Source organism: Grammomys surdaster, unplaced genomic scaffold, assembly GCF_004785775.1.
Source record: "Grammomys surdaster isolate TR1022 unplaced genomic scaffold, NIH_TR_1.0 170, whole genome shotgun sequence".
Taxonomy (NCBI): Eukaryota; Metazoa; Chordata; class Mammalia; order Rodentia; family Muridae; genus Grammomys; species Grammomys surdaster.
Window position 1 is genome coordinate 8970233 of NW_021604618.1, and position 25770 is coordinate 8996002.

Genomic DNA, 25770 nt, shown 5'->3' on the forward strand with positions numbered 1-25770 from the left:
GATAGATATATTTAATATATCATATATGCTATCATATTACATTAATTAATAATAGTTTGGATTGTTTCATCCTAAATTTGTTTCCTTTTGTCTTCTGGCATTAACACAGATGTAGAATTTGGGGAATATAGGATCTTTTCTTTAAGGTTTATTTATTTTTATGTGTACATGTATGTGCATTCATGAGTTTATATGTACCACGTGTGTGCAAGAACTGGAATTATAGGCAGTTGTGAATTAACTGATGTGAGTGCTGGGAACTGCCCAGATCCTCTTAACCACTGAGCCATCTCACTAGCGTGAGGCCTGGTAATCCCCAGACTTAGTAGAGAATTGGTATTCCTAGGCTAGAACACATCAAAGTGAGTTCTGCCTTTCCTGCTTTACAGAGCTACATGTGTAGGCTAAATGTGTTCTGTAGGGTGTGGTTTATACAAAGCATAATGAACTTTGTATAGTAGCATCAATCTGCTACTAAACAAATTGATCTGAATGCCACCATCATCATCATCCCCCTTCCTGCACACCATCTAAAAGTATCAAAATACTAATTTCTTGGGGAACTCACCCTCATCCTCACTACTGCTAGAACGGACCTCAGGAGATGATTCAGACTGTGATGATGAAAATTCTTCCTTCCATTTCTTCCTTTTCTTTGGTGGTGGCTCAGCCTTTATTTTGAGCTGTTTAGCTTTAGGTTTTGTAGAAGGGGCTTTTGTAGTTGTAGTTTTTGATACTGGTGGGTCAGAAGTTTTACTGATATTACTTGGCTTAGATGGAATATTTCTGCAATGTTAAAACAAATTTTATTAAAATCATTAAATCTTTTAAGATTAAAAAAAGGGACTTTTATTATTAGTAAGAAAAAATTAAATATGCTCAGACCAACACTTCCAAAATAAAGTCCATGTGCTATTTACAACTCAAATGACTCCCATAGCATTTTCGTGAACTAGACTGAGACTGAGACTCTATGTTCAATTATTAAGGGGCTATTAACTCAATCTTTATCTCTACCAAAATCCTTATGGATTCATTTTCTAGAGAATATGAGATATGGAAAGCCAAATCTAGCTCTGATATTCTGATGTAGAAATGCAAATCCATCGGTCTGAGGCCTCTGAAGATTTGTCCAATGCTAAATCTAAAAATCTGCGTGGTTAAATTCCATCATGACAACTGGATCAGCAGCTTAAAAATAGGTGGTGATCTTAGTTAAACTAGACCCACTGATGACAGTAGATTGATGAGAATATCTAGGGTCATACCCACATTCTAATACCTATCACAGGGTCATACCAGTTACCTTCCAGATTCATGTTGCAGACAGCCCAGGTACATTGATCTAAGATAGGAATTCTACTGTGTGCTGACCTGATAATGCACGTGTCTGTGTGTCCCCTAACCCCCAACTATCTTGCTGTAACTTTGATGTTCATTTATTTCTTTCACCTTATTGATGGAAAGGAGGGCTGCTGAGAGGTTCTGTCACAAAGAGCTAGAATTTTGCACCTTCTGTTTTTTTTTTTTCTATTTTACACCAAAAAGATCCAAACAAAGAAGGTACCTATTCTACCAGACAAAGCCACTAGCTTTACAATGCACATCTCATTCTTTGAAAAGGACTCACCTACTCCAAAAGGTACTGCAGCATTCTCAGTCTTTAACTGACAAGACAGATCCTTTAAACAATAATAATAATACCCAAATAAGCCCATAAATACATGACATAAGAAATCAAATACCTGATAGTTTGTGAAGGCTTATTTCTTGGCTTTTTGGAACATACTCTGACATATTCCTTTTTGTTTGCATTTTCAATGAACTTCACATATATCCTTTTGTATTTGGTTTTTGCATCTCCAAAATACCCAAGGTACTAAAGAAAGAAGTATTTGATTTATACATTACATAATCTACACATAAATATTATGCTATTAAGTTCACGGCCAGCCATCCTTTGTATTTTCCGAAGTGTATTCATAACCAGACTAGTGTTATCCTGATTTTAAGAATGGGCAAATGGGTGGGGTTGGGGGGAAAAGAGAGAGAGGGAGGGAGGGAGGGAACATATATGAGCACGTACAAATAAGTCCTGGTACCTGTGGAGGAGCTGGAGTTACAGGAAGCTCTAAGTTTCCTAACATGAACTCAGGTCCAGTTTAAGAGTAGTATGCGCTATGAACTTCAGAGCTATCTTCTCAGCTCTGTTACTTCATTTCACTTATTTATTTATGTTAAATTTTGTGCACATGTGTCTGTGTGGGTATGTGCATGTGGGTGCAGGTGTCCTCAGTAGTTAGAGAGAGCACAGGATCCCTAGAGCTGGAGTTATCATTCTACCTGCCACGTGGAATGGAATCCAAGTCCTCTGCAGGAGCAGCCCGTGCTGTTATCAGAAATGTCGATGCATCTCACCTCACCTCGGTTTATCTGGGGGTCAGTTTAGAAAAGCGGATAGAATCAAGCATTTTACTTACGCTATTTGTAGCTGCAAATTCTCTTTGCCCATCTCGAATTTCAGGAACAAATTTCTGTAACAAAGCTTTCTGTACTTTCCAAATAGCTGGGGGCTCTTTTCCTGTATTCAAAGCCTCCTATAATAAGCAGAATTAATTACATTTAGGAAAATAATCAACATGCTTTTTATCTATAGATTGTAGGAATCAAATACTTCTTTCTTTGAGTAGGAATCTTTAAGGCCTCTGTTAACTTTTCAGTCTCTCTCTTTTTTGAGGTGGGGAAAGTAGGGAGTTGAGGAAGAGTCTCCCTATTGTCCTGGTGGGCTGACTTTTAACCCTACAGAGATCACCTGCCTCTGCCTGGTGAGTGTTGGTATTAAGGGTATGTACCATATACCCCCAGTATAACTTTTCATTTCTCATCTATGGTTAAGTGTCTACAATAATCCCTCCCCACAAACACACACAAAACCTTGTGGTGGTGTCATAAACCAAAGGCCTTGATTAAACATCCTAACAAAGGGAGTAGGAAGGGGACTGTTGATATATAGATAAACTTGACCCCTAAAAATGATTCTATTCAGTCTCCGCTTCAGCTTTCCCCCCAAAATGAGCTCGCTGACATGAAAGCCATTGCCCTTTTAATAACTAAGATGACTGGAAGAAGCTGCTAGTGGTATTATCTTGTCATTTGTGCACTCTTATATCATCTAAAACAAATATGCTACAGTTGTAATAGGAGTTAGCTGTCAATGGTACAATCACAGACAGTGGGAATGTTACTCTTCCTTTTTCTATCTAATTCCTTTGCTTTCCATCTCAATTTAAAAACAATGCCAGCAAAACCAAACACACAAAAATCTAAAAATATATTAAATATGGCTAGCTAGCTAGGCACGCTGGCTCAACCTGTTATTACAATACTTGGAAGGCTGAGTCAAGAGAACTGCCAGTAGTTCAAGGCTCTCCTGGAATTAAAAAATAAAAACAAAACAAAACAAACAAACAAACAAACAAAAAACAAAAAAGCACTAGGCTATGTAACAAGAACCTATCTAAAAGCACTAACCAAAATGTGTATGACTTAGATAATTGTGCATGAATTATACCATTCAATTCATGGTGCTACAATTAAAGCTCTAAAATTAAATCCAAATTCATGTTTTTGTTAGTTCTGTTATTTTCTTTAAATTATATAAACATTTTCTAATATCCCTAATAATGTATTTGGTTGAAAGTCTTGAAAAAAATTAATAACAGTGCTATAAATTGAACTCAAGATGTAACTTAATTGGTAAAGTGAGTGCTTAGCACATACAAGGCCCTGATTCAGTCCTAAGACTGCATCAAACTGTGTAGTGAGTGGTACATGCATGCAATCCCAGTATCTCAATGGTAGAGAGTACAGGATCAGAAGTTCAAGGTCATCCTCAGCTTCATGGCATGTCCATATGGGGCCAGCCTGAACTACATGAAACCCCCATCTCAACAAACATCTGCTGGGTGTGATAGCCCTTACTACAGTGCCAACCTGGGCCACAGAGTAACAGGCTAAACTAATTAATTAAATTCTAAGTATGACATCCAGTCCAACCTTTTCAAACACAGTAACAGGACACTCATAAATGTTTTAATGTTTTGTAACACAGGTGTGGAATCAGCACGAAAACGCAAGCACTCCAACTTCACTAGGCCCTTTACACCTGGGAACACTCACTCACCTTAAAGGTCTCTATGTCTTCTATCTTTACGACAAATTCATCACGTTCCCTGTATTGACCTTCACCTCCACTTTCAATGTTTTCCTCATCTGTAAAACCTTCTATTGCAACTGTGTCTTGTCCTTTTGCCAACTGGTCTGAAGGAAGACTATCAAGTTCAATGGCTGTAGGGAGTTCTGTGGAGTTGGCATTTTCCATGGTGTTGACAGCTAATGAAGTCAAATGAAGGTCTTGTTTAACTGTCCCAACAACAGTGGAGGGAGTGGAAGCAACACCAGCAGTCTCAGCAGATGCACCAGGAGTTGCCACAGGTAGAGCTTCTGAAACTAAAGCACAAAAACAATATTTAAACAGTTATGTTTTGAGTAAAGTCTGAAACATTAACATGAGTTATTTCTGCAATCAGTTGGCTTGGAAACAATACCAAGGGCAGAAATTAAGGAACTCAGGGGTGCAAACTGAATTCAGATAAGAAGATTCCAGCGCAAAACTTACAGCTGTGACCTAGTTAACCTTAACTCAAACTACATTACATACATCAAAAATAATTTCAAAAGACAGAGTCACACAAAAATGATAGAAAATAAGGAAGGGTCAGATAAGCAATGCTTGAAGAACTCCTAGAAGGAGGGATAACTGGATATGAAAAAGAAAAGAAACAGGCTGAAGAGCTGGCCCAGTAGTTGAAAGAGCACTAGATACTTTTCCAGAAAACCCTGGAAAGATTTCCAGTACCTCCACAGACCTCACAGCTGTCTCAGCTGCAGGAGAACTGACGCCCTCTCTTGCTTCCATGAGCACTGGGTGTACACATGGTACAGACTAACATGCAGCCACCCCCTCTATATACACAAAAACCCCAAATACTTTAAAATAGCACCAGAAACTACTAAAATAAAGTTAAAACTATGAATTAGATGAAATGAACTCCTAGAAAGATACAAACTATTGAGAACTCAAGACAAAAAAATGAATAAACTAATTAATCAAATAAAAAACAGAAAATTAAAAATCATCCTATAAAGAAAAAGCACAGGCCCCAGAGACTGGACTGCTGAATTCTACCAACAGTGAAAGAACTAATACTCAATAAATTCCAAACTCACTAGTTATGAGGGCAGAGTATCATTATGTAGCCTAGTCTGGCCTTGAACTCAAAGAGATTCACTTGTTTCTGCCTCCAGAGTACTGGAATTAAAAGAATGAGTGACCTTGCCCAACAAAACAGTGTTATTTTAATAATAAAACTAGATGACATAATTCTAGTAATAATAATAATAATGAGAAAACTAGGTCAATATCCCTAATGGTATAAACACAAAAATCTTCAGCAAAATTCAGTGATTATATCATGTAAAGAGTTATACAATGGATAGTTGTAGTTCAGTGAGAGTCTGTTCCATCAGGCACCAGCCAAGTCAATTATACTATGTCAGTAGTACAATGGGAACAAAAAGAAAATACAGGTCATCAACAGGCACAGAAAAAGTATTCTGCAAATTTTAGTGCTTTTTCATTCTAAAAATATGATCAACTTCAAAAATATAAGTTCCCAGGTACTGGTGAGATGGCTGAGTATCTGTAATGGGGTCTGATACACTCTTCTGGTGTGTTTAAAGATATCAACAGTGTACTCAGATATGTAAGTAAATAATAATAATAAAAGATATAGTTCCTTAACTTCAAAGGATATTGACAAAATACCCACAGTATCCCTAAGAAAGAAAACTAGGTATCTTCCCCCAGCTAGCATCTAAAGAAATTATTTGAAGATAACATAGACCAAGATAGCCTTGCATACACATATTAAAGATGTGTGCCACCATCTCCAGTTTACTGGTGATTTTTAATACTTTGCTCAAATGTTTATATCCTTTGCCCATTTTTAAAAAGGCTAGAAGTATTTGAAGCTGGAATTACAAGGGTTTGAGGGGTACCCACTAGGCATCCTAGCATTATCCTCTGATAGAACAGTAAGTGCTGTTAACCACTGAACCATTTCTCCAACATTCTTTGCTCATTTAAAAATTGATAATTTGTCTTTTTATAATAGAATGGTTAAGTGTCCTACATATACTCTGGATAAACATCTCTTGTAAAAATCTAATTTTACACACTTCATTCTCATCTACCTAACTGGCAACAGCAGTTACAGCACATATTTTACATATTTAATGAAATCCAGCTTGTTTTTCTTGAGTCCCACAGGCTCTTGGTGGTATGCTAAAACGATAACCTAACTTAGGTCATAAGGAACAAGGTAAAGATTCAACTCCACTCTTTCATAGGTGGCTGTTAGTTGTTCTGATATCATTTGTTGAAAACATACATCTTTTGCCAGTTAGTGCTTTATCAGCTTTGTTGAAAGTCATTTAGTCACAAATACAGGGATATTTGCCAGGCGAAGGAAAAGACAGGCAGATCTCTGAGTTTGAGGCTTGCCTGGTCTACACAGTGAGTTCTAGGACAGCCAGAGTTACGTAGAGAAACCACAGGTCAAAATAAGTAAACAAATACCAACAAACACACAAAACTTCACCACACAATGAGAAACATGCACTCAGAAGGTGGAGGCAAGTTCAAGGTCATCTTCTGCTATATAATGAGTTCCAGCCTAGGATACATGAGGCCTTGTCTCAAAACAAAGTAAGGATGTAAATAAGTACATTAAAAAACAAAACAAAACAAAAAAGCCGGGCAGAAAAAAGCACACCTTTAATCCCAGCACTTGGGAGGCAGAGGCGCCAGCCTAGTCTGCAGATTGAGTTCCAGGACAGCCAGGGCTATATAGAGAAACCCTGTCTCAAAAAACAAAACAAAACAACCCACCCATTTATTTATTTATTTTGTTAAAAAACAAACAAACAAACAAAAAAACAGGGTCTATGCAAACCTAAGTAGACCAAACTAGCTTTAGACTCACAGAGATCCACCCGTCACTGTCTTTTGTTTGTTTGTTTGTTTTTCGAGACAGGGTTTCTCTGTGTAGTCCTGTCTGTCCTGGAACTCACTCTGTAGACCAGGCTGGCCTTGAACTCAGAAATCCGCCTGCCTCTGCCTCCCAAGTGCTGGGATTAAAGGCATGCGCCACCACCGCCTAGCCCGTCAACTGCCTTAAGTGCTGAGACTTAATTAAAGCACCTGTCACCACACCTGCCAGGCTCCCAAAAGAACAAAATATAGCAATGCTATATACCTTGGTCCTAGTAACATTAAAGATGAGACTTTAAAACTAAGTGCAATGAGAGGTGGCTCAGCAGTTAAGAACATCGACTGCTCTTCCAGAGGTCCTGAGTTAATTCCCAACAACCACATGATACTCAACCATCTGTAATGGGATCTGATGCCCTCTTCTGGTGTGTGTCTGAAGACAGTGATAGTGTACTCATAAGCATAAAATACACAGGTGTAAAAGCAAAGCAGTTTACTTAGTGAGTATCTCAACAGGTCATGTGGTACGTTTAACTTATGTATTTGCTTTCTAGACAAGTGCATTTACTATGAAATGGTCTCCTCATCCACATTCTAGGTATTCTCAATTGCTTTCAATGTCCACTCAGTTTTACTTTCTGTTTAAGTAGAGAATTATTAGGAAAGTTAAGTACTTCCTCTGTATCCTTGTTAAACTTAGGTTATGAAATTACTAGTGTTTAGGAATCATGGATAGCTTACATAATATCTGCACTTTCAAATTTATGTAAAACTTCCTATTTTGCTTTGTATATTTAAATATTTCTATGTATGATTTGCCATATAAAGTTCCAAAGGAAAAAGAAATGGAAAAATATATTTTAAAATGCTAACAATAACACAATACCTTCAATTTCAGCCCCTGGAAGGCTCCTGAGGGCTCTAGCAGACCTAAGCATGACAAACGACCCAGACAGGTTTTGCCCTCACCTTTCCCTCCCCCTTGCTAAGAATGGCTACATTACACAGTCCTATAGCTACCTACCAAGGTTTAATCCCTTATTTAGCAACTTTTTCCTCTGAGGCTGACCAGCAAGTTTCAGCTATCAAAGAAGTCTAGCAACCAAAAGCCCTTCTTTGGCCCACCTATTTAACATGTCCAATTAAAATTAAACATCTCATCCTAATATGGGGTTTCCCCTTGTCCCTTTATAAACTACCATATGCCCATATCTGTTTCCTTTCTGTCCAGAAACAGTCCTTTTGGTCCCTCTGGGGCAAATATCCCTCCCCTCACGCCCTCTCTCTTCTCCCTCTCCTCTATTTCCTGTCTTTGTCTCTTATTCCCTGCCCTTTGTCCCCTTTGTGGCTATAACTTGGTCTTGGTGTGGCCTGTGCTGATTCCAGTCCTTTTAGATTCCTGTGAGTTTGAGGCCAGCCAGGGATCCATAGTAAGACCTTGCCTCAAAATAATAAATAGTTAAAATGTTAGAAAAGATGTAAGTATAATCTCAAAAGAAAAAAAAAATATGTACTCGATCACACAAGTTCAAAATATATCAAGTAAACTCTAACTGAGGATACAGGTTAGTGGTAGAGTAAGTACTTGCCTAGTATGTGCTAAGCCTTGGATTCTATCTTCAATATTGCAAAAATAAGTACTAAGTAAATGACAAAGAAAAAGATAATATGCAATTTCATAAGGATATAGTGAAACTTTAAAAAAAATCACAAACATGCTGGGCAGTGGTGGTGCACATCTTTAAACCCAGCACTCCGGAGGCAGAGGCAGAGGCAGATCTGTGTGAGTTTGAGGCCAACCTGGTCTACAGAGTTTCAGAATAGCCAGGGCTACATGGAAAATCCCTGTCACAAAAAAAAAAAAACAAAAAACAAAAATAAAATGAAATAAATAAATAAACCAAACATTCTGATATACCTGTTTTACCTGTCCACTTTCATCATTCCCAAAATATGTACTTTAAAAAAAACTTTTGTTTATTGTATGTGGGAGGTCTGTCTGTCTGTCTCTGTATGTGTATGCTTGCTACATGGCTTATTTAGGAATCCGTTCTCTCCTTCTACCTTTATGTATGTTCTAAGATAGAACTCAAATAGTCAGGCTTCTTGGTAACCACCTTTATCTCCCTTCCTGAAAAATTTTAAGGCGAATGTTTTACTACTCCAAGAATACACGTTTACTTTCTTTCTTTTGAAATTATTTATTATGTTCTCAAGATTCAGGTGGCTGGATGAAGTGTCTCAATAGACAGCTATGGCTGTCCTGGAACTTACTATGTAAAACACGATGGCCTCAAACTCACAGAGATCTGCTTACCTCTGCCTCCTAAATTCTGGGATTAAAGGTGTGTACCACTACACATGCTAGCTTTAGAAAAAAATGTAAAAGACTTGAGTAATAACGGAGAATATGATTTGCTTGTACTTTATAGTCATGGAATATTTACCAAGCCACTTAGAAAATTCATAAATTCTCAAGGTTGTGGTGCTGTATCTTTGATCCCAGCACTTGGGAGACGGAGACAGGTGGCTTTCTGTGAGTTCAAGGCCAACCTATTAGACTTATGAGTTCCAGACAGCCAGGCCTACATAGTGAGACCTTGTCTCAATAAAGAATTTTTTTCTTAACATCTTAATGTAGACATTTTGAACTTAAACTAGATAAAATAACAAGGTACCACTTAATAGAAAAACAATGTTTGACTATTACTCATAGCTCTTTGGTTAAAAAAAGTCAATGAAGCTAGAAAGATAAAGGCACTGGGCATACACAGACATACACACAAGCAAAACACACATATATACAGAATTTAAAAAAATAAAATAAAAATCTAACCTGAAGTAACAAAACATTTAAAAACAGATTGTTATAAGCACAATTACTGGGATATGGCCAGAGTATAGTACGAAGAAATGTAAAAGCTTAAGTATATTCAGTAGACAGAAAATACAATAATAATTAAGTACTAAAGTCAAGAACCAAAAAAGGAGAATACCAAAGGAAGACAAGGGAAAGAATTAAGATGTTGAAATTAAGAAAACATAGGATAAATCCGCAGTTTGTTAAATCACCATCTCAATTCCAAGGGTCTAGCTGAGAAAGTCTAGCTCAGCTCGTACAAAAACCTTGGGCTTCATTCTCAACATTGGTGGGGGTATGGGGATGCCTATAATTCCCGCACTTAGGAAACAGAGGCAGGGGTATCAGAAGTTCAGGTCATCTTTAGATACAAGGCCAATTTTAAAAAGATCAGCTCAGGCTGGGCAGTGGTGGAGCATGCCTTTAATCCCAGCACTTGGGAGGCAGAGGCAGGTGGATTTCAGAGTTCGAGGCCAGCCTGGTCTATAGAGTGAGTTCCAGGACAGCCAGGACTACACAGAGAAACCCTGTCTTGAAAAACCAAAAACCGAAAGAAAAAAAAAAAAAATCAGCTTAGAATACAAGAGGCCACACTTAAAAACCAAACAACCAAAACAAAAACCCCAAAACATTTAATAATATTCTTCAAAGAAATAAAAATGAAAAACCTCTAAAATCCATGCAGAGCATAAAGTTCCCCAATAGCAAAACAACACCTGAGCACAAGTAGCAACACTAGAAATAACACAATCCTGATCTCAGATCAGACTAACAAAAACATGGCACTGGCACAAAAATAGACTCAGGAATAAGCCTGCAGCTGGAGTGACCTGATTTTCAACAAATGTGCTAAAAACATTCGCTGGAGAAAGAACAGCCTCTTCAAGAAATGGTGCTGGGAAAACTGAATGTCCACATTTGGAAGAATAATTAGATGACTAGTTTTTATGATATCGAAAATGAATACATGGCAGATGAAAGAGCTTAATTGAAACACAAAACTTTGAAATTATTACAAGAAATAAAGCACAAGGAAAACATCAAAGGCAGGTGAAATGGCTTAGCAGGTAAAGTCACTTGCCAAGCCTGGGAACCTGAGATCAATCCTTAAGGGAGAATCAACTCCCACAGGTTGTCCCCTGAAGCAAGATGACATGTGTGTACTCCCTCCAAACATGCACAAACAAAATAAATGTAATTAAACAAATAAAGAAACCAGAAAAGACAGAAAAAAAGACAGCATATTTCACCACCCAGAAACAGGTTAGGGCTCAGATGAGAAGAAATGACAAGCAGGGCAGCGCAGAACTAAGACCACTACACAGCACGGAAACAACTCAAGAGTAAAGAGTCAACCTAAAGGATGAGAGAAAGAGAGTCTTCTCAGTTTCTTAACTTCCAGCAGTTAAGAGCACGGGTTGATTTTCCAGAGGATCTATTCCCAGCATCTACATGGTGGTTGACAAGTGTTTGTAACTCCAGTTCCCGAATATCCAATACCATCTTCTGGCTTCTATGAGCATCGGGCACACATGGTATGGGTACACATATATACATTTAGACAAAACATTCATCATATAAGATTAAAAAAAGAAGAATGAGTTTTTTTTTTTATCAGTAATCCCTATAATCCCTGGAGGGATTAATATATAAAATATAAAAATAATTCTAAGGTTAAAAATTTATTTTATTGTATTTTCTGTGAATGGGTGTTTCTCTGCATATATATCCATGTACCCTGTACATGCCTGGTACTCATGGGCATCAGATCCCCTGAATGGAATTACAGGTGGTTGTTAGTCACCACATGGTTCCTAGGAATTGAATCCAGGTCTTTGGAAGAGACCTGGATTTATCTTAATCGTTGAACTTCAGCCCTCTTTGTGAATTATTTGAACAGTAATAAATAAATAAAATTAAAAATTTAAGCAAAAATGAAACAATGAACTGGATAGTTCTGAAAAGTATAAATGGACCATCCATATATGAAAAAAAAATACCTGAAACCCTTAACCATTAAGAAAATGCAAACTTGGCGGGCAGTGGTGGCACACACCTTTAATCCTAGCACTTGGGAGGCAGAGCCAGGTGGATTTCTGAGTTCGAGGCCAGCCTGGTCTACAGAGTGAGTTCCAGGATAGCCAGGGCTACACAGAGAACACAGAGAAACCCTGTCTCAAAAAAACTTAAAAAAAAAAAAAAAAAGAAAGAAAAAAAAGAAAATTAAAACTACACCGAGACTCTATCTTATCAGTCAGAATAGCTGCTACTATCAAGAGCATACATAAACAAGCCAAGGGAGGTCATGGACAACTGGAATCCAAGTACTTGGTAGTCTGAAGCATGCCCAGATTCCACCTCAATAAACAAAGAGACAAAGGGGATTGGGGGATGGAGGGAGACACAAAGTCAGATGAGAACATGAGAGCATGAGAGCATGAGAGCGAGAGAGAGAGAGAGAGAGAGAGAGAGAGAGAGAGAGAGAACGCTCGTGTATGTACACACACACACACACACACACACAGGTGTAGAGAAAGACAAAACACTATGAACAAGATCACATGAGAGGATTTAGAATGGGAGTTAGGAATATTACACTATTCTTTGTAACTGGGAATATAAATAAATTGGTGTTAATAAAACCACTAAAGAAATCAAGATTCTTGAAGTTCCTAAAAAAAACTCCATGAAACTAAAACTAGAACCATACAATCCTACTATACCACTCCTAGATACTTGCCTGAAAATACCCGAGTCAGAACACAACAGGAATCAGCACTCGTGACAATTTTAGCTCTACTTATATAGCCAAGAGATACAACTAGAGTAAATGTCCACCAAGAGATGGCGGGGCAGTGACACACGACTTTAATCTTGGCACTTGGAACACAGAGGCAGATGGATCTCTGTGAGTTTGAGGCCAGTCTGGTCTACAGAGCTAATTCTAGTACAGCCAAGAATTCAAGAAGAAACCCTGTCAAGGGGAGTGAGAGGGGGAGGAGCAGATGAAGGAACTGTGGTATATACAATGGGGTTTTACCAATGAGGCAACTAAATAGGGTAGAGACTTGTTTATACCAGAGATTACAAAAGGTTTGTTCTATAAACCTAAAGAGAAACAGAATAGCAACATGCAAAGCATTTTGAATTGGGAGGGACTTAAAACCTTAATAGGATTGTCCATATCCACAATAATCCCTTACAATCTAAAGACTGTCTGACTTCATGCTGATTTTCCTGTGGCATAAAATAAGTTACTATAGCGACAATTTTGGTACTTTAAAAACACAGAAATATTGTAAGAATGTGCCTTTGTTTTAATCTCAGGTGTGGGGATATGGGGCTGCTTTGGACTGTCCACAGCAGCTGACTGATCCTCTATCCTTGTTTCTCTCCTATCTAGTGTTAGGGTATGAAGGATAAAGGGTGAGAAAAAGAAGAACCCACAAAGACCAGCTAAAAGTTGTTTTATTGTTTATTTGGCTTTGTGACAGCCTCACATCAAGCAGCCCTGGCTAGCCTGGTACTCACTAAGTAGACCAGGCTGACCTTGAATTTACAGATATCCTCCTGCCTCTGCCTCTGCCTCCTAAGTGCTGAGATTAAAGGCATGAGCTAATGCACAAGGCTTACTTTGTTTTTCGTGATAGGGTCTCACACAACTCTGGAGAATCCTTTAGATATAGTTATATCAAACATTTATGTTAACTATCTAGTATACCAGTTATTTAATACATTCTTAATGAAGACAGCCTCAAGTCTAGACATGAAGAAGTATATCACAAAATTCTTCAAGTCTTAAAACTCCTGTTTTGGGCTGGAGAGATGGCTCAGTGGTTAAGAGCACTGACTGCACTTCCAGAGGTCCTGAGTTCAAATCCCAGCAACCACATGGTGGCTCACAACCATCTGTAATGGGATCTGATGCCCTCTTCTGGTGTGTCTGAAGACAGCTACAGTGTATTCATATATAATAAATAAATAAATCTTTAAAAAAAAAAAAAAAACTCCTGTTTATACAAGAGCTTAGCAGGAATGCAGGCTCCAAAATCAGAGAAGCTAATTCAGATGCAGGTCTGTCACTTAGTCACTAGTCCTATGGGCTTCGGCAGTTCATTTTCTATCAGTTGTATCACCTGGGTGCCTCCCACTCCCCCTAGAATGATGTGCATGTGTGTAACTGAAAGAGTGCAGGTGCCCAAAGAAGCCAGAGACACCAGTTGTCCCATGGAACTGAAATCACATTGGCTGTAATACTCCTAGCATGGGTGCTAGGGGAATCAAACTCAGATCTCTTAGGAAAGCAGTTATGTGCTCTTAACTGAGGAACCATCTCCTGACTCTTATTCCTGGCAAAAAAAAAAAAAAAAGAGTCATGACTATATAAATTATTTCAATATTGTTTCCTTAACCTGTTCCTTAAAAAAATAAACTGTGGCTATACTGGTGGCTCATACCTTTAATCCCAGCACTTAATTCAAAGTTAGATTGGTCTACATAGTAAGACCCTATCTCAAAAATAAATAAATAAATAAATAAATAAATAAATAAATAAATAAATAAGTGTACTTACCTATCAACTGTTAATTGAAGGAAAAAGTGAAGTGTCTATCCTAAGATTTGGGAATATGGTTGGGAGACATCACAGAATTTTGAAGGTCTCTCTTAGCCAGATGCACATGCATTTTGTATACAACCACTTCAAATATTAAAATGCTAATCTTTTGGGTAAAACTGGGATATTAAGAAAGCAAGAGAACATATAATACAAATCTTCCTATTCCAAAACTGCCCTAAGATGTCTATGCTTGGAAAAATGCAGATAGCAGACTGTGTAAGATGCGTAACCAAAACCCTACATGCAAGGAAATGTCAAAAAGCAAGTCCCCAAGATGTTCTTGTCCATAGGATGTATTTGCAGAACTGCAGAGGCTTTAAAATGTATGCCATAGCCAGAAAAATTAATGGTAAGATGTGATAACTGTAAACTGTTTAAAACTTTACCTGTTTTCTTTGTTTTATCAGAAGTAGCATCCAACACAGTTAAGGGAGCAGAGGTGTTCTTATAGATATCGTGGCCACAAGTGGCAGGATCTTCCTCATCAGAAGAAAACGAAGATAACTGTTCTAAATTTTTAAGTTCATTGTCAACTTTTTCTGATAGACTGACTCCTCCAGTCTCAGATGTTACCTGTGCTGCAGGTGATGTCTTTGCAAATGGTGGGGGACAGAAGGTACGGGTGACTTGAGTTCCTGATTTTCTGGTTCTATTAGGTATTCGAACAGCAAGGGTGGAAAACTGCTGCTTGGGTCCACACTTCAGGAAGTCTAAAAAAGAAGCAATAAATCCTGTTTTGACCTCTGGCTGCTTTTCCTCCACTTCTTTGATTTTCTGCCTCATCTTTTCTTGATGCTGGAAACCTTCATCGCAGCTTTCTAAGGAAGGGGAAGTGTATGGTAAATACACATCTGTCCCTCTAGGGTTCTGTCGCTTGCATTGAGCAGACTTTTTCAGCTGTTTTTGACTATCTTCTTCCTCTTTACCTTGTTCTTTTCCTTTAGCTTTTTCCTTTGGAAGGTTAAAATACGTTACATCTTGCTTTTCATCTTCAGTCTTACCACGGGCTGCATCCCCTGGCTGGGACATGGCCAGCAGTGCAAGTGTACTCCTTCTATGGTTCACTAACATACCACTGTCATCACCTACTAGGGTAAAGTCACTCTCTGATACCACTCTCTCTCCACTTATGCTCCGACTATTAGAGCCAAACTCTTGATTTCTGTGATTATTCAATGCACTGTCAACAGCAATTTCCCTGTCTTCTTTAGACTCATGGTTTATAGTCAACTGTTTCTTGAATGGGTCAGAACTTTGCTCCTGGATTTCCTGACCCAGTCCAACCATGGCAGAAGGTACTTTAGTTGGTATATTTTGACTAGGTGTTTCCATATTCGGTTGATCAAGGACTGTTTCTGACTGAAGGGTGGGTACTGATGAAAGATTTACACTAACCTGATTTCTATTTAAGGAAATATCATTAATACTCTGTGGCTTTCCTACTGTAGTTATGGAGTTAAAATCTGAATTTACATGCCTGACATCTAATGACTGCGGATAATGAGACTTCGAATCAGTATTTTCAATATCTTGCATGGTTTCATTTGCAGCTGACTTAGAAAAGTCAGAAGGTGTAACCCCACAAGCTGCTGCTGTGGCTGCTAAGATGTCATCTACATTTGACAAAATATTTCTTTCATCGCTGAGAAGCATTGCCTCTGGGAAGCATATTGATCCAAGAGAAACAAACTGATTCTTTGAATCATGTGGATTGGTTTCACTGAAGGGGCCCTTTGTTGTTAGCTGTTGCAATGGTTTTGAAGGTTCAGGCAGGTCTAGTTTCATAATATCAGAATTCTGAGGATGAAGCTGCTGTTGAGGATGTTCACTGTTGCTCTGGATGATATGACCATCCATCTGAAGGAAAGGATGGACTATCTGTTGTGGACTCTGAACACGCTGTACTTGCAAGGATGCCTTTGCTTGTCCCAGGCTTGCCTGTAGAATCCCAGCCTGCTGAAGAATCTGTAAGTCACAGGCAGAGTCTAGAAGGACTGGTGCATTAGGAAGAGCCTGACGACTATGCCCTAAAGCATGATTTGGAATCTGTATCTGAGATGAGGCACTAATTATTTGATCATGCTGCTGCTGAACCTTAGCTTCATGCATCTTGTGCATGAGAGAGTGCTGCTGGTTGAGGTCTTTAGTATTCAACCTTATCTGTGGAGTTTGCATTAAATTAGTTGCCTTCTTAAGATCAGGGGCTACTCCATTATTAGGCTGGCCACTTTGCTGGTTAAGTTGTGTCATTGAACCGACCATGTTTTCTTCTTGTTTTGAACCCTGGAGAGCAACTCCAACAACTTGATCTTCAAGGTGGGAGTTCTTTCTGGTTACACTCTGAGAATACCTATCATCTGCCTTTGATGTCTTATAAACTGACTCTTGAGCATTCACTTCCCCATCAGGTAGCCTTTGGCTTGATGATTCAAGGGATGCTTGTGACTGCAATGCCTGTAATTTTTGCATTGGAAAATCATCTTGCTTTGAAGATGTATACACATTTGAGTCAAGTTTTCTCTCAGCATAAGACTTTGGATCAGGGGAAGGTATGTTACTTTGTAATGTCTGACCACGAGTAGAGGATGCAAAAGATGACTGCACAACAGGCAAAAACTTTTGGGGCTGAGGAGGAGAAGATCCTTGGGTCTGAGCATTTGGGGATGAATGCATAGAAGTATAATTTGGTGTTGGGGTAGACACTGGCAAGCTCTGACCACGAGAGGCAGAAGAATAAGAAAGAGAAGGAGCTGTTAATGTCAGAGACTCTCCTGATGCATAGCTTTCTGAAGGACTAACAACTGATAAAACTTGCGACTGAGATGAGTAACTGACCTGTGTTTGGCTAACTGGTGATAAACCCTGAGAGTGACCAGAAGAATAATTTTGAGACTCACTGACTGATGACAGGTCTCTTGTTTGAGTAGGGTAATTCTCATTTGTAACTAAAGATAGTACTTCTTGCTGATTGGATGAATAACTAAGTGTCTGATTTTCAGAGGTTTCAGGCTGAGATGATCCAGAAAAAGTCAATGTTTTGTATAAGGATGGCAATTTCTCAACCCTGCTAGACCTATAAACCTGTGAATGAACAATAGATGGCACATTATGTGGCTGTACTAAACCATAATTTTGGGACTGACTGACTGATAAAAGGCTTGGTAGCTGTGCTGTAGAATAAATTTGTGCTTGACCTGATATTACGGAACTCTGGTTATGTAAAGGTTTAGAATAGTTTAGTGTTTGCACAGGAGGAATTACACTTTGAGGCTTCAGAATTGTAGCTGATGTTAGTGGTTGTTTTGTAGAACAGCTATCTACTTTTGTAGCAGAAGGAAGATACCCTGACGATGGAATTACAGATGAATAAGACTGAGCAAGTTCGGCTGAGACCTGAGGGGTCTTCTGCTGCAATACTCCATTGCTCACCTGAGTAGAATCTCGAATTGAACTACAGGATAAAGACGACTGCCTGGATGTTTCCTGAAAATTACCAATACTTGCACTTGACAGGTAACTATGTAAGGGATGCTGTGAACCAGTCAGTTGTGCCTGAATAGACTGGGTAACTGAAGGCCGCTGGTGGTGTTTAATAACACTACATTCTCGAAGAAGGGCTCTTTCAATGGAAGCAGCAGAATTGGTAAAAAGAGCTGAACTATAGGCTTGAGGAGTTTGCTGGACTCCCCCAAGTGTTGAAGGCAACAAACTAAATTGAGGTTGTAAAAGATGGGGTGCTGACTCTTGAGCTGAGCGATACGTTGAAGACTGAGGTGGTATGCTGTTACTTAATGCAGAACTGCCCAGGCGCTCAAATGCCAAAGCAGTTGGAACAGTTCCCTGGGAAGTCTTAATTTGTAGCAAAGGGTCATGAGGGTTTAAAATTCCATTTGATGTAGTGTTAAAAGATGAATCTTGAAGCACCAAAGGTGAGGTGGTCGCAAAGTTTCTATTGCTAAAGGCAGCTGGATGCTGATAAGCAGACAGAGTTGGTGGTGGAAGAGTTCCAGTGGTTGGCAAGGGTCCTGTAACAAACAGCTCAGCTGTTGCTGAGGAATGCATGCCTATGAAAAGAGCACATAGAAATCTTTATGTAATTAAAGCACAGATATTAAATACATATTTAAATAAATGTTGACATGGTAGTGACAGACAGATCTCAGGACATCAAAATGTCTAACTGGATATATGTGCGAATGTTTAAAATTATAGTTAAGATTGTTTGCTTTTTTAAAACAAAATCAAAGTTCTGAAAGATGTAGCAATTTATATCTGTAATGCTTAAAATAGGTGAGTTTACATATATGAAATTGGACAAATGCCATATGAAAATTAAGAAGCCATTAAAAATGTATATAACTCTCTGGCAATTAATGTACTCTAACTTCCTAACACAAAATAAGATAAAATGTACAAAACAAATGCTGTTTCTTGACATTACCTTATGAATTAATGGTTCAATTTTTTTTATATAACAATTATGTGTCTTTTATTGTTAGACAGTTCATGAGAAGTCAGTACCTGAAGTGTAAGACATTTCTTCAGTGAATATAATTTGGCAAAAAAATAAACAAAAATCAAGAAGAAAAAGTAAAGCCTTAGAGAGTTAACATCTCTCATTTTTTTTTCATTCACTATGTGAGATATAGGCAATATTTAGTGTTTGCTTAATATTTGTGTATGTTGCTTTTGTTTAATTTTTTTCTCTTTTCCCTACTTTGTGTGGATTCTTCTAACTATCCCCTATCTTCTCTGGGTCAGATCAGCTTCTCACTGTCTCTACTGTAACTAACCGTCTTCTCTTCTCACTCTGTTCTCTGACCCTATTCATATGTCTCCAGGATCCTCCTGAATTCTACTCTTCTCTCAGTCTCTGTTGGCTTTTTATATCCTCTCCTGTTCTCAGAATTCCAAGAGGAAACCAACACTGAAAGAAATAGGGTCCTTTAAATGGCCAGACATATTAAAATAAGTCCTACTACATTTCTACCCATTTATTTTCACTACTAATTGTGCAGTTTTGAAGCTGCGTCTCCATTCTCTCCAGTGTCTTTTCCAGGGTTCTCAGGTGTCTGGTGTGATCTTCCTGTTGATCCCTCAGGACCATATTCACAACTGAGATAAAAACCTAACAGCAATGTTTCTCTTTCCTGTAACGTGGATACCATTTCTTGAACCTTTTATATTCCTGCACTGTCTTATCTTCTAGCATAACCTTAGGTAATAAAGTAAAGGAATTCCAGGCTGTAAAGGATGCAGTGGTTGAATTGCTCTATTAGAGGCTCTCAAATTTATTAACATTCCCCATTTCCCCAATTTCCTTTTTTATAACAAAATCAGGGGAATTCCCCAGGTTGGCAGACTCTTCTATATGTTGAGCCTCCAGCAGCTCTTGTACCAGCTGCTGAAGTGCCTATAATTTTAATTTAAGGACCACTGTTCTACTAAGGACCACCATTCTATACACACAGGCTTCTTAGTCAACCATGATAGGGCTGTTGACATAATTTCAGCAGCAACCCCCAACCCCCTTATAAATTTAGAAACCAAATCCCTGTTGTGACTGTTTTTGGATAACCTACAGTTTGTTGCTGGTTGTTCTGGATGACATTTCCCAGTATCTTCCCCAGAAGCATCTTCCATTTCATCTCTTATTTTGTGGACTGTCTCTGGTATTGAGGGGATATTAATCTGAATTCCCAACTGCTGTAATAAATTCCATCCCCATACATTTATGGCTATGCAACCACATAAGGCCTTAGCTTTCCCATTTGACCTCTGTCCCACACATTTAAGCCATCACACACCTTTTTTTTCCCCCTAAGATGACTTTCCAATTTCTAGAAACTGCATATAAACATTTAAGTGCCATTCTGAATTCCATGATTTTTGTGAAATGATAAGTTACATCAGTTCCTGTGTCCACCAAACCTTCTATTTCAATGTCATTCACTTACAACTTTAATGTTGGCCTCTGATCATTAACAACTGTTTGCCAGAACACATGTTTTCCAGTCCAGACCCTCCAGATATTTCTACTGGATAGGCTCTGCCTTTCCAGAGAAACAGTAAGTAACAGATAAGGAATCCTATCACATGTTAAATTGCATCTCTCTTTTTACCATAAGCCATAATTTAAATTTCTTATTTGAAATCTTCATTTATAATTCCTAATTCCTAGATGAGAAGTCAAACTGCTCCTTCCTAAGACCGTTCCTATTGCCCCTGAAAGGCAAAGGGCTATAAACTCCAGTGGTTATTTTCCTACATTGATTTTTGGGGGATAGCATAAGATGTTTATCTATGGCCAAATCTAGAGCAGCATTTGCCTAGACATGCATTAAATCTGCAATACTCAGTTGAGGGTTTTCTGTCTGCTTGTTATTTCCTGTCTGACAAGAGGCTAACAGCTTGTAATTTTTGGCGTGGGGCTTTGAGCATTCCCCCCTCCCCCACCCCCATTTTGTTTCCTGACATCGAGAAATTACCTTTGGCCAGGCGGTGGTGACACATGCCTTTAATCCCAGCACTTGGGAGGCAGAGGCAGGAGGATTTCTGAGTTCCAGGCCAGCCTGGTCTACAGAGTGAGTTCCAGGACAGCCAGGGCTACACAGAGAAACCCTGTCTCGAAAAACCAAAAAAGAAAAAAAAGAAAAAGAAAAAAGAAAAAAAGAAATTGCCTTGGATATCTCTCTTGAACATGTACTCATTAGTCCAATGCAACCCTGGCCACACTGCTTGTACACCCCTGGAAGTTTAGGCCTTCTTTCTGGTTTATATTTAGAAAAACCATTGCTTTTAGAGATGTCTTGTTCCCAATTTGTTTCAAATGTCCGTATTTTCCACACACATAAAAAAAGCACTGGGCCTTTTGATATCTGAGACCTTTAGCTATACTTTGACCTTTTATATTAATTCCCCGCACTGTATTTTTACTGTTCCAAATTCCTGGCTTTTTCTCTCCACCATGATGACCATTGCCACTGAGGGCTAGCCTCTAGTACAGCTGTTACCATTCCCTCTAATTCAGGGGTGAATAATTCTGTTTTGAGTAGCTCAATTATTTAGAGTTTGTTTCATACAAGACAAGTACATCCTATAAGATATCATTGCTACTTTAAAAATGCCTTAAGTCCATCATTTCTATAGGGTACCATCCTATTTCATCATAACCTTATGGATTATCTCCATTAGCAGGCATATGCTGAATAAACACTGGAAATACTGTTGGCGATTTTGTAACCCAGGACTGTGTGTTCTCAAAAGGTGCTGTGGGCTTAACCCTGTTTCCTGAAAAGGGCTGTCTCATCTGACCATCCTTCTTTTACACTTTATTTGACTGCCTGTCATGGTTTATATATGCTCAACCCAGGGTGTGGCACTATTTGGAGGTGTGGCGTTGTTGGAGGTGTGTCACTGTGGGTGTGGGCTTTAAGACCCTCATCCTAGCTGCCTGGATGTCTTCCACTAGCAGCCTTCAGATGAAGATGAACTCTCAGTTCCTCCTGCATCATGCCTGCCTGGATGCTGTCATGCTCTTGCCCTGACGATAATGGACTCAATCTCTGAACCTGTAAGCCAGCCCCAATTAAATGTTGTCCTTATAAGAGTTGCCTTGGTCATGGTGTCTGCTCACAGCAGTAAAACCCTAACTAAGACACTGCCCATAGCTCCTTCCCCTCTCTTCTACCTGGGGGTAACTTCCTGTCTCTGGTTCCTTCCTGGGAATGAGCCTAATTTTTTTTCCCCTTTTTTTGACATTATTCTTTCATTTGAGTCCCATGTGTCTCAATTTTCACCTGATTTTTTCTAGTTGCTCAACCATATGAGTGCGGGTGCCCAATGAGGTCAGAAGCATCAGATCTTTTGGAGCTGGAGTTTCAGATGGTTGTGAGCCACCTGACATGTGTCAAACACAGGTCCTCTGGAAAAGCAGCATGTTTTCTCAACTGCTAAGGAATTTTATTACCAACCTTCCCACGTAGACATTAAAATAAAGCTTAATTTTTGCTCCTGTCAAGTTGGTAAGTAGCTAATTTAAGTATAAAATATAAACTGAATTTATCTTTCATAACTATCAAACCTTTAATTTGAAACTGAGTTAATTTAAGTTAAACTGCCAGGATGGAGCCTTGAATTGTGGTAAGAGTTCCTGATGAAGCAGCCTCAGTATTTTGAGACTCAACAAAGGACAAAAACTCACCACAGAAGAGTCTTTAATGTTATTGCTAGCACTACTTGCTTTAGTATCAAGTGTTCCCAAAAGTTAAAGTTAGATTCCTGGTCTTATTTAAAAAGTAATTTTTGTTTTAGAGATAGGGTCTCACCATGTAGATCTGGCTGTCCTGGAACTCATACCTACCTCTGTCTCCTAAGTACTGAGGTTAAAGGACTGTGCCAGTATGCCTGGCTCTGGTAAGCTATATTTTAAACCGCCAAAGGTGCAAGAAAGAAAAATATATCATTCACCAATTACATAGATGCTGTATCATTAAAGCTAAACATTATCTCATTTTCATTTTAACATTCCCATGGCACAGATGCCTTACATATTATGTTTATAAACTAAAATGTGAAAGTTGATTTTTCTTCTTTCACTCAATATACCCAGAATCATAATATACTTTAAAAAAAGACTATTACCAGTTGCTTGAGGAGTAGTGGCATATCCAGGAAGCTGATGAGAGGCTGTGAATGTCTGTCTTTGAAGATTATCTGATTCAGACTGTGAGGGATGTCCATCTTCATAGCTTAAATGAGAGAGCAAAGCATTAAAAACAAACAGACAGACAGACAGATAGACAAACAAAAAATAACCCCAATGAAATAATCAGAGAGCAACTACCAGTTGTAAGTTGCTTTATACAAAGAACACATGGAATGAGCAAAAAAAGCATAAAACAAAATAACCTTCACAGGCAGGGATGGGGTTGCATGCTGACCAAGAGCCTGGGTTGCCTCCTAGCACTAAAATAAATAGTAAGTTTATCATTATTTATATAGTGGAATATACTAATTTTAAGCCTAATGTAACATAAATATTATGTATCTTGTGCCAAAAGAAAGAAGTTTATAAATCAGTATATCAAGACAGTAATGCCGCTTTGTGCCTTCATATCTCATTGAATTCCCACCTTCCATCCCCTCCATACTTACTGTTCCCTTCCTGTATTATGGCTTATACTTTTCTGGATATACTGAATTTAAACAATGGTTTCACAGTGACATTTTTTGTACATGTATAGCGTGTATTTATATCACATTTTCTTTATCCATCCATCCACTGATGGGCACCTAAAGCAGTATCACAATCTGGCTATTGTGAATACTCGGAGTCTAAACAAGATATCCAACACTGTAGGTATTTGTGCCTTATGCTGACTTGATACCTTAGAGTATACTGCCCAAGAGTATTATAGCAGGATGACACATAGTTTTAGTTCTTTGAGAAATCTCAATAATGACTTCCACAGCACATGGACTAACTCATGTCCCCACAAATATACATATATAAAGATCTTTTCCCCTTCTATCAAGTTCTGCATCTGTTTTATTTTCTTGATGATAATCTGATGGAAGATGCAGACTCAGTGTGTTTTTGATGGCTAAGGCTATTAGAAATGTTTGATTCACTGGTCCATTTATTAATTGGGTTATCTCTCAGTACACAGTTTTAGATTTGTTATTTTTAAATGTATGTGTCCACGCCTCATGTCAATTTATGTATATCACATGCATACAGGAGCTCTAGGAAGCCAAAAGAGAGAGAGTGGGATCTCCTAGACCTAGAATTACAGACAGTTGTGAGCTATTATTGTGGTGCTGGGAACCACTCCAGTCCCGTACAAGAACAGTAAGTGCTCTTAACCTGAGTTATCTGTCCAGATATAATCTGGCTATAGGCACAGACAAGGATTTTCTAAATGGGTCTCCAATCACTTGGGAAATAAGAATAAAACAAATGGGATTTAATAAAAATAAAAGTTCCCACACCAAAGGAAACATTACCAGAGTGAAGAGAGAGCCAATGGAATGGGAGATATACATCTGGCAGAAAATAAAAACCACAGAATATAAAAAGTAAAGTTTTACTCAAGTCTTTTGACCATGGTGGCATGGTGGTGCACACCTTTAACTGCAGGACTGGGAAGCAGAAGCAAGATGATCTTTGTTGAGTTCTAGGCCAGCAAGGTTTAAAGTGAGTTCCTGTCTCAACAACAAAATTGTCCAGCTTTACTTGGCGTGTGGCAGTTTCACATTCTTGGGTTTGACTTATACACAGGATGACTGTCTGAAATTTTTAAGTGAAAAGTCTTCAGAAATAAACTGCTCGCTGGGCAGTGGTGGCGAAGGCCTTTAATCCCAGCACTTGGGAGGCAGAGGCAGGTGGATTTCTGAATTCCAGGCCAGCCTGGTCTACAGAGTGAGTTCCAGGACAGCCAGAACTACACAGAGAAATCCTGTCTTGAAAAAAAAAAAAAAAAAACCAAAAAAGAAAGAGAAACTGCTCATATTTTTAGAAATTATATTAAAATATATTAATTGTACAAAATAATGGGTTTTATGATGATTTTTGAGTATATAACATATGACAGCCCCCCTTCCCAATTGCTATACAATCCTGACTGGCCTGGAACTCTCTATGTAGACCACAGACCAGGCTAGCCTCAAATTCACAGAAATCCATCTACCTCTCTCTACACGCATGCGTGTACCACATACTTCTTTAGTAATTATAATTGTAGTTGATTTGCAGTGATACCTCATTACATTTAATAACTAAGAATGTTGAACATCTTCTTCAGCTGGCATAAAAAAATCTCTAGTCAAATATTATTCAAATCTTTTGCCCAATTTTATTTGAGCTGTGTAGAGAGACTCTTTTTGCACTGTGTGGAAACACCTCTCAATAAAAAGCCTATGATCAATGAACTGAGGCAGAATTAGAACATAGGACATCCTGGAGAGAGAAATAGGATTCTGGAAACTAGGCTCTGGAGATTTGCCCCAAATGCTGAAGGAGACAGTCACTTGAAAGTGAAGAGAGATCCGGGCGGTGGTGGCGCACGCCTTTAATCCCAGCACTTGGGAGGCAGAGGCAGGTGGATTTCTGAGTTCGAGGCCAGCCTGGTCTACAGAGTGAGTTCCAGGACAGACAGGGCTACAATGAGAAACCCT

The 25770-nt window shown here is 38.6% G+C and overlaps 1 protein-coding gene across 1 annotated transcript in view; it reads right to left on the reverse strand.

Moving 5' to 3' along the window:
- Positions 1-25770, reverse strand: part of Qser1 (glutamine and serine rich 1) — a 64481-nt gene that overhangs the window by 19343 nt on the left and 19368 nt on the right. Inside the window, exons 2-7 of the mRNA XM_028767107.1 lie at positions 23236-23342; positions 14979-18656; positions 4184-4509; positions 2481-2597; positions 1746-1879; positions 569-786 (exon numbers count right to left, since the gene is read on the reverse strand). Coding sequence (XP_028622940.1) covers positions 569-786; positions 1746-1879; positions 2481-2597; positions 4184-4509; positions 14979-18654 — 4471 coding nt within the window. The 5' untranslated portion in view covers positions 18655-18656; positions 23236-23342. The remainder of the gene's footprint in view (positions 1-568; positions 787-1745; positions 1880-2480; positions 2598-4183; positions 4510-14978; positions 18657-23235; positions 23343-25770) is intronic.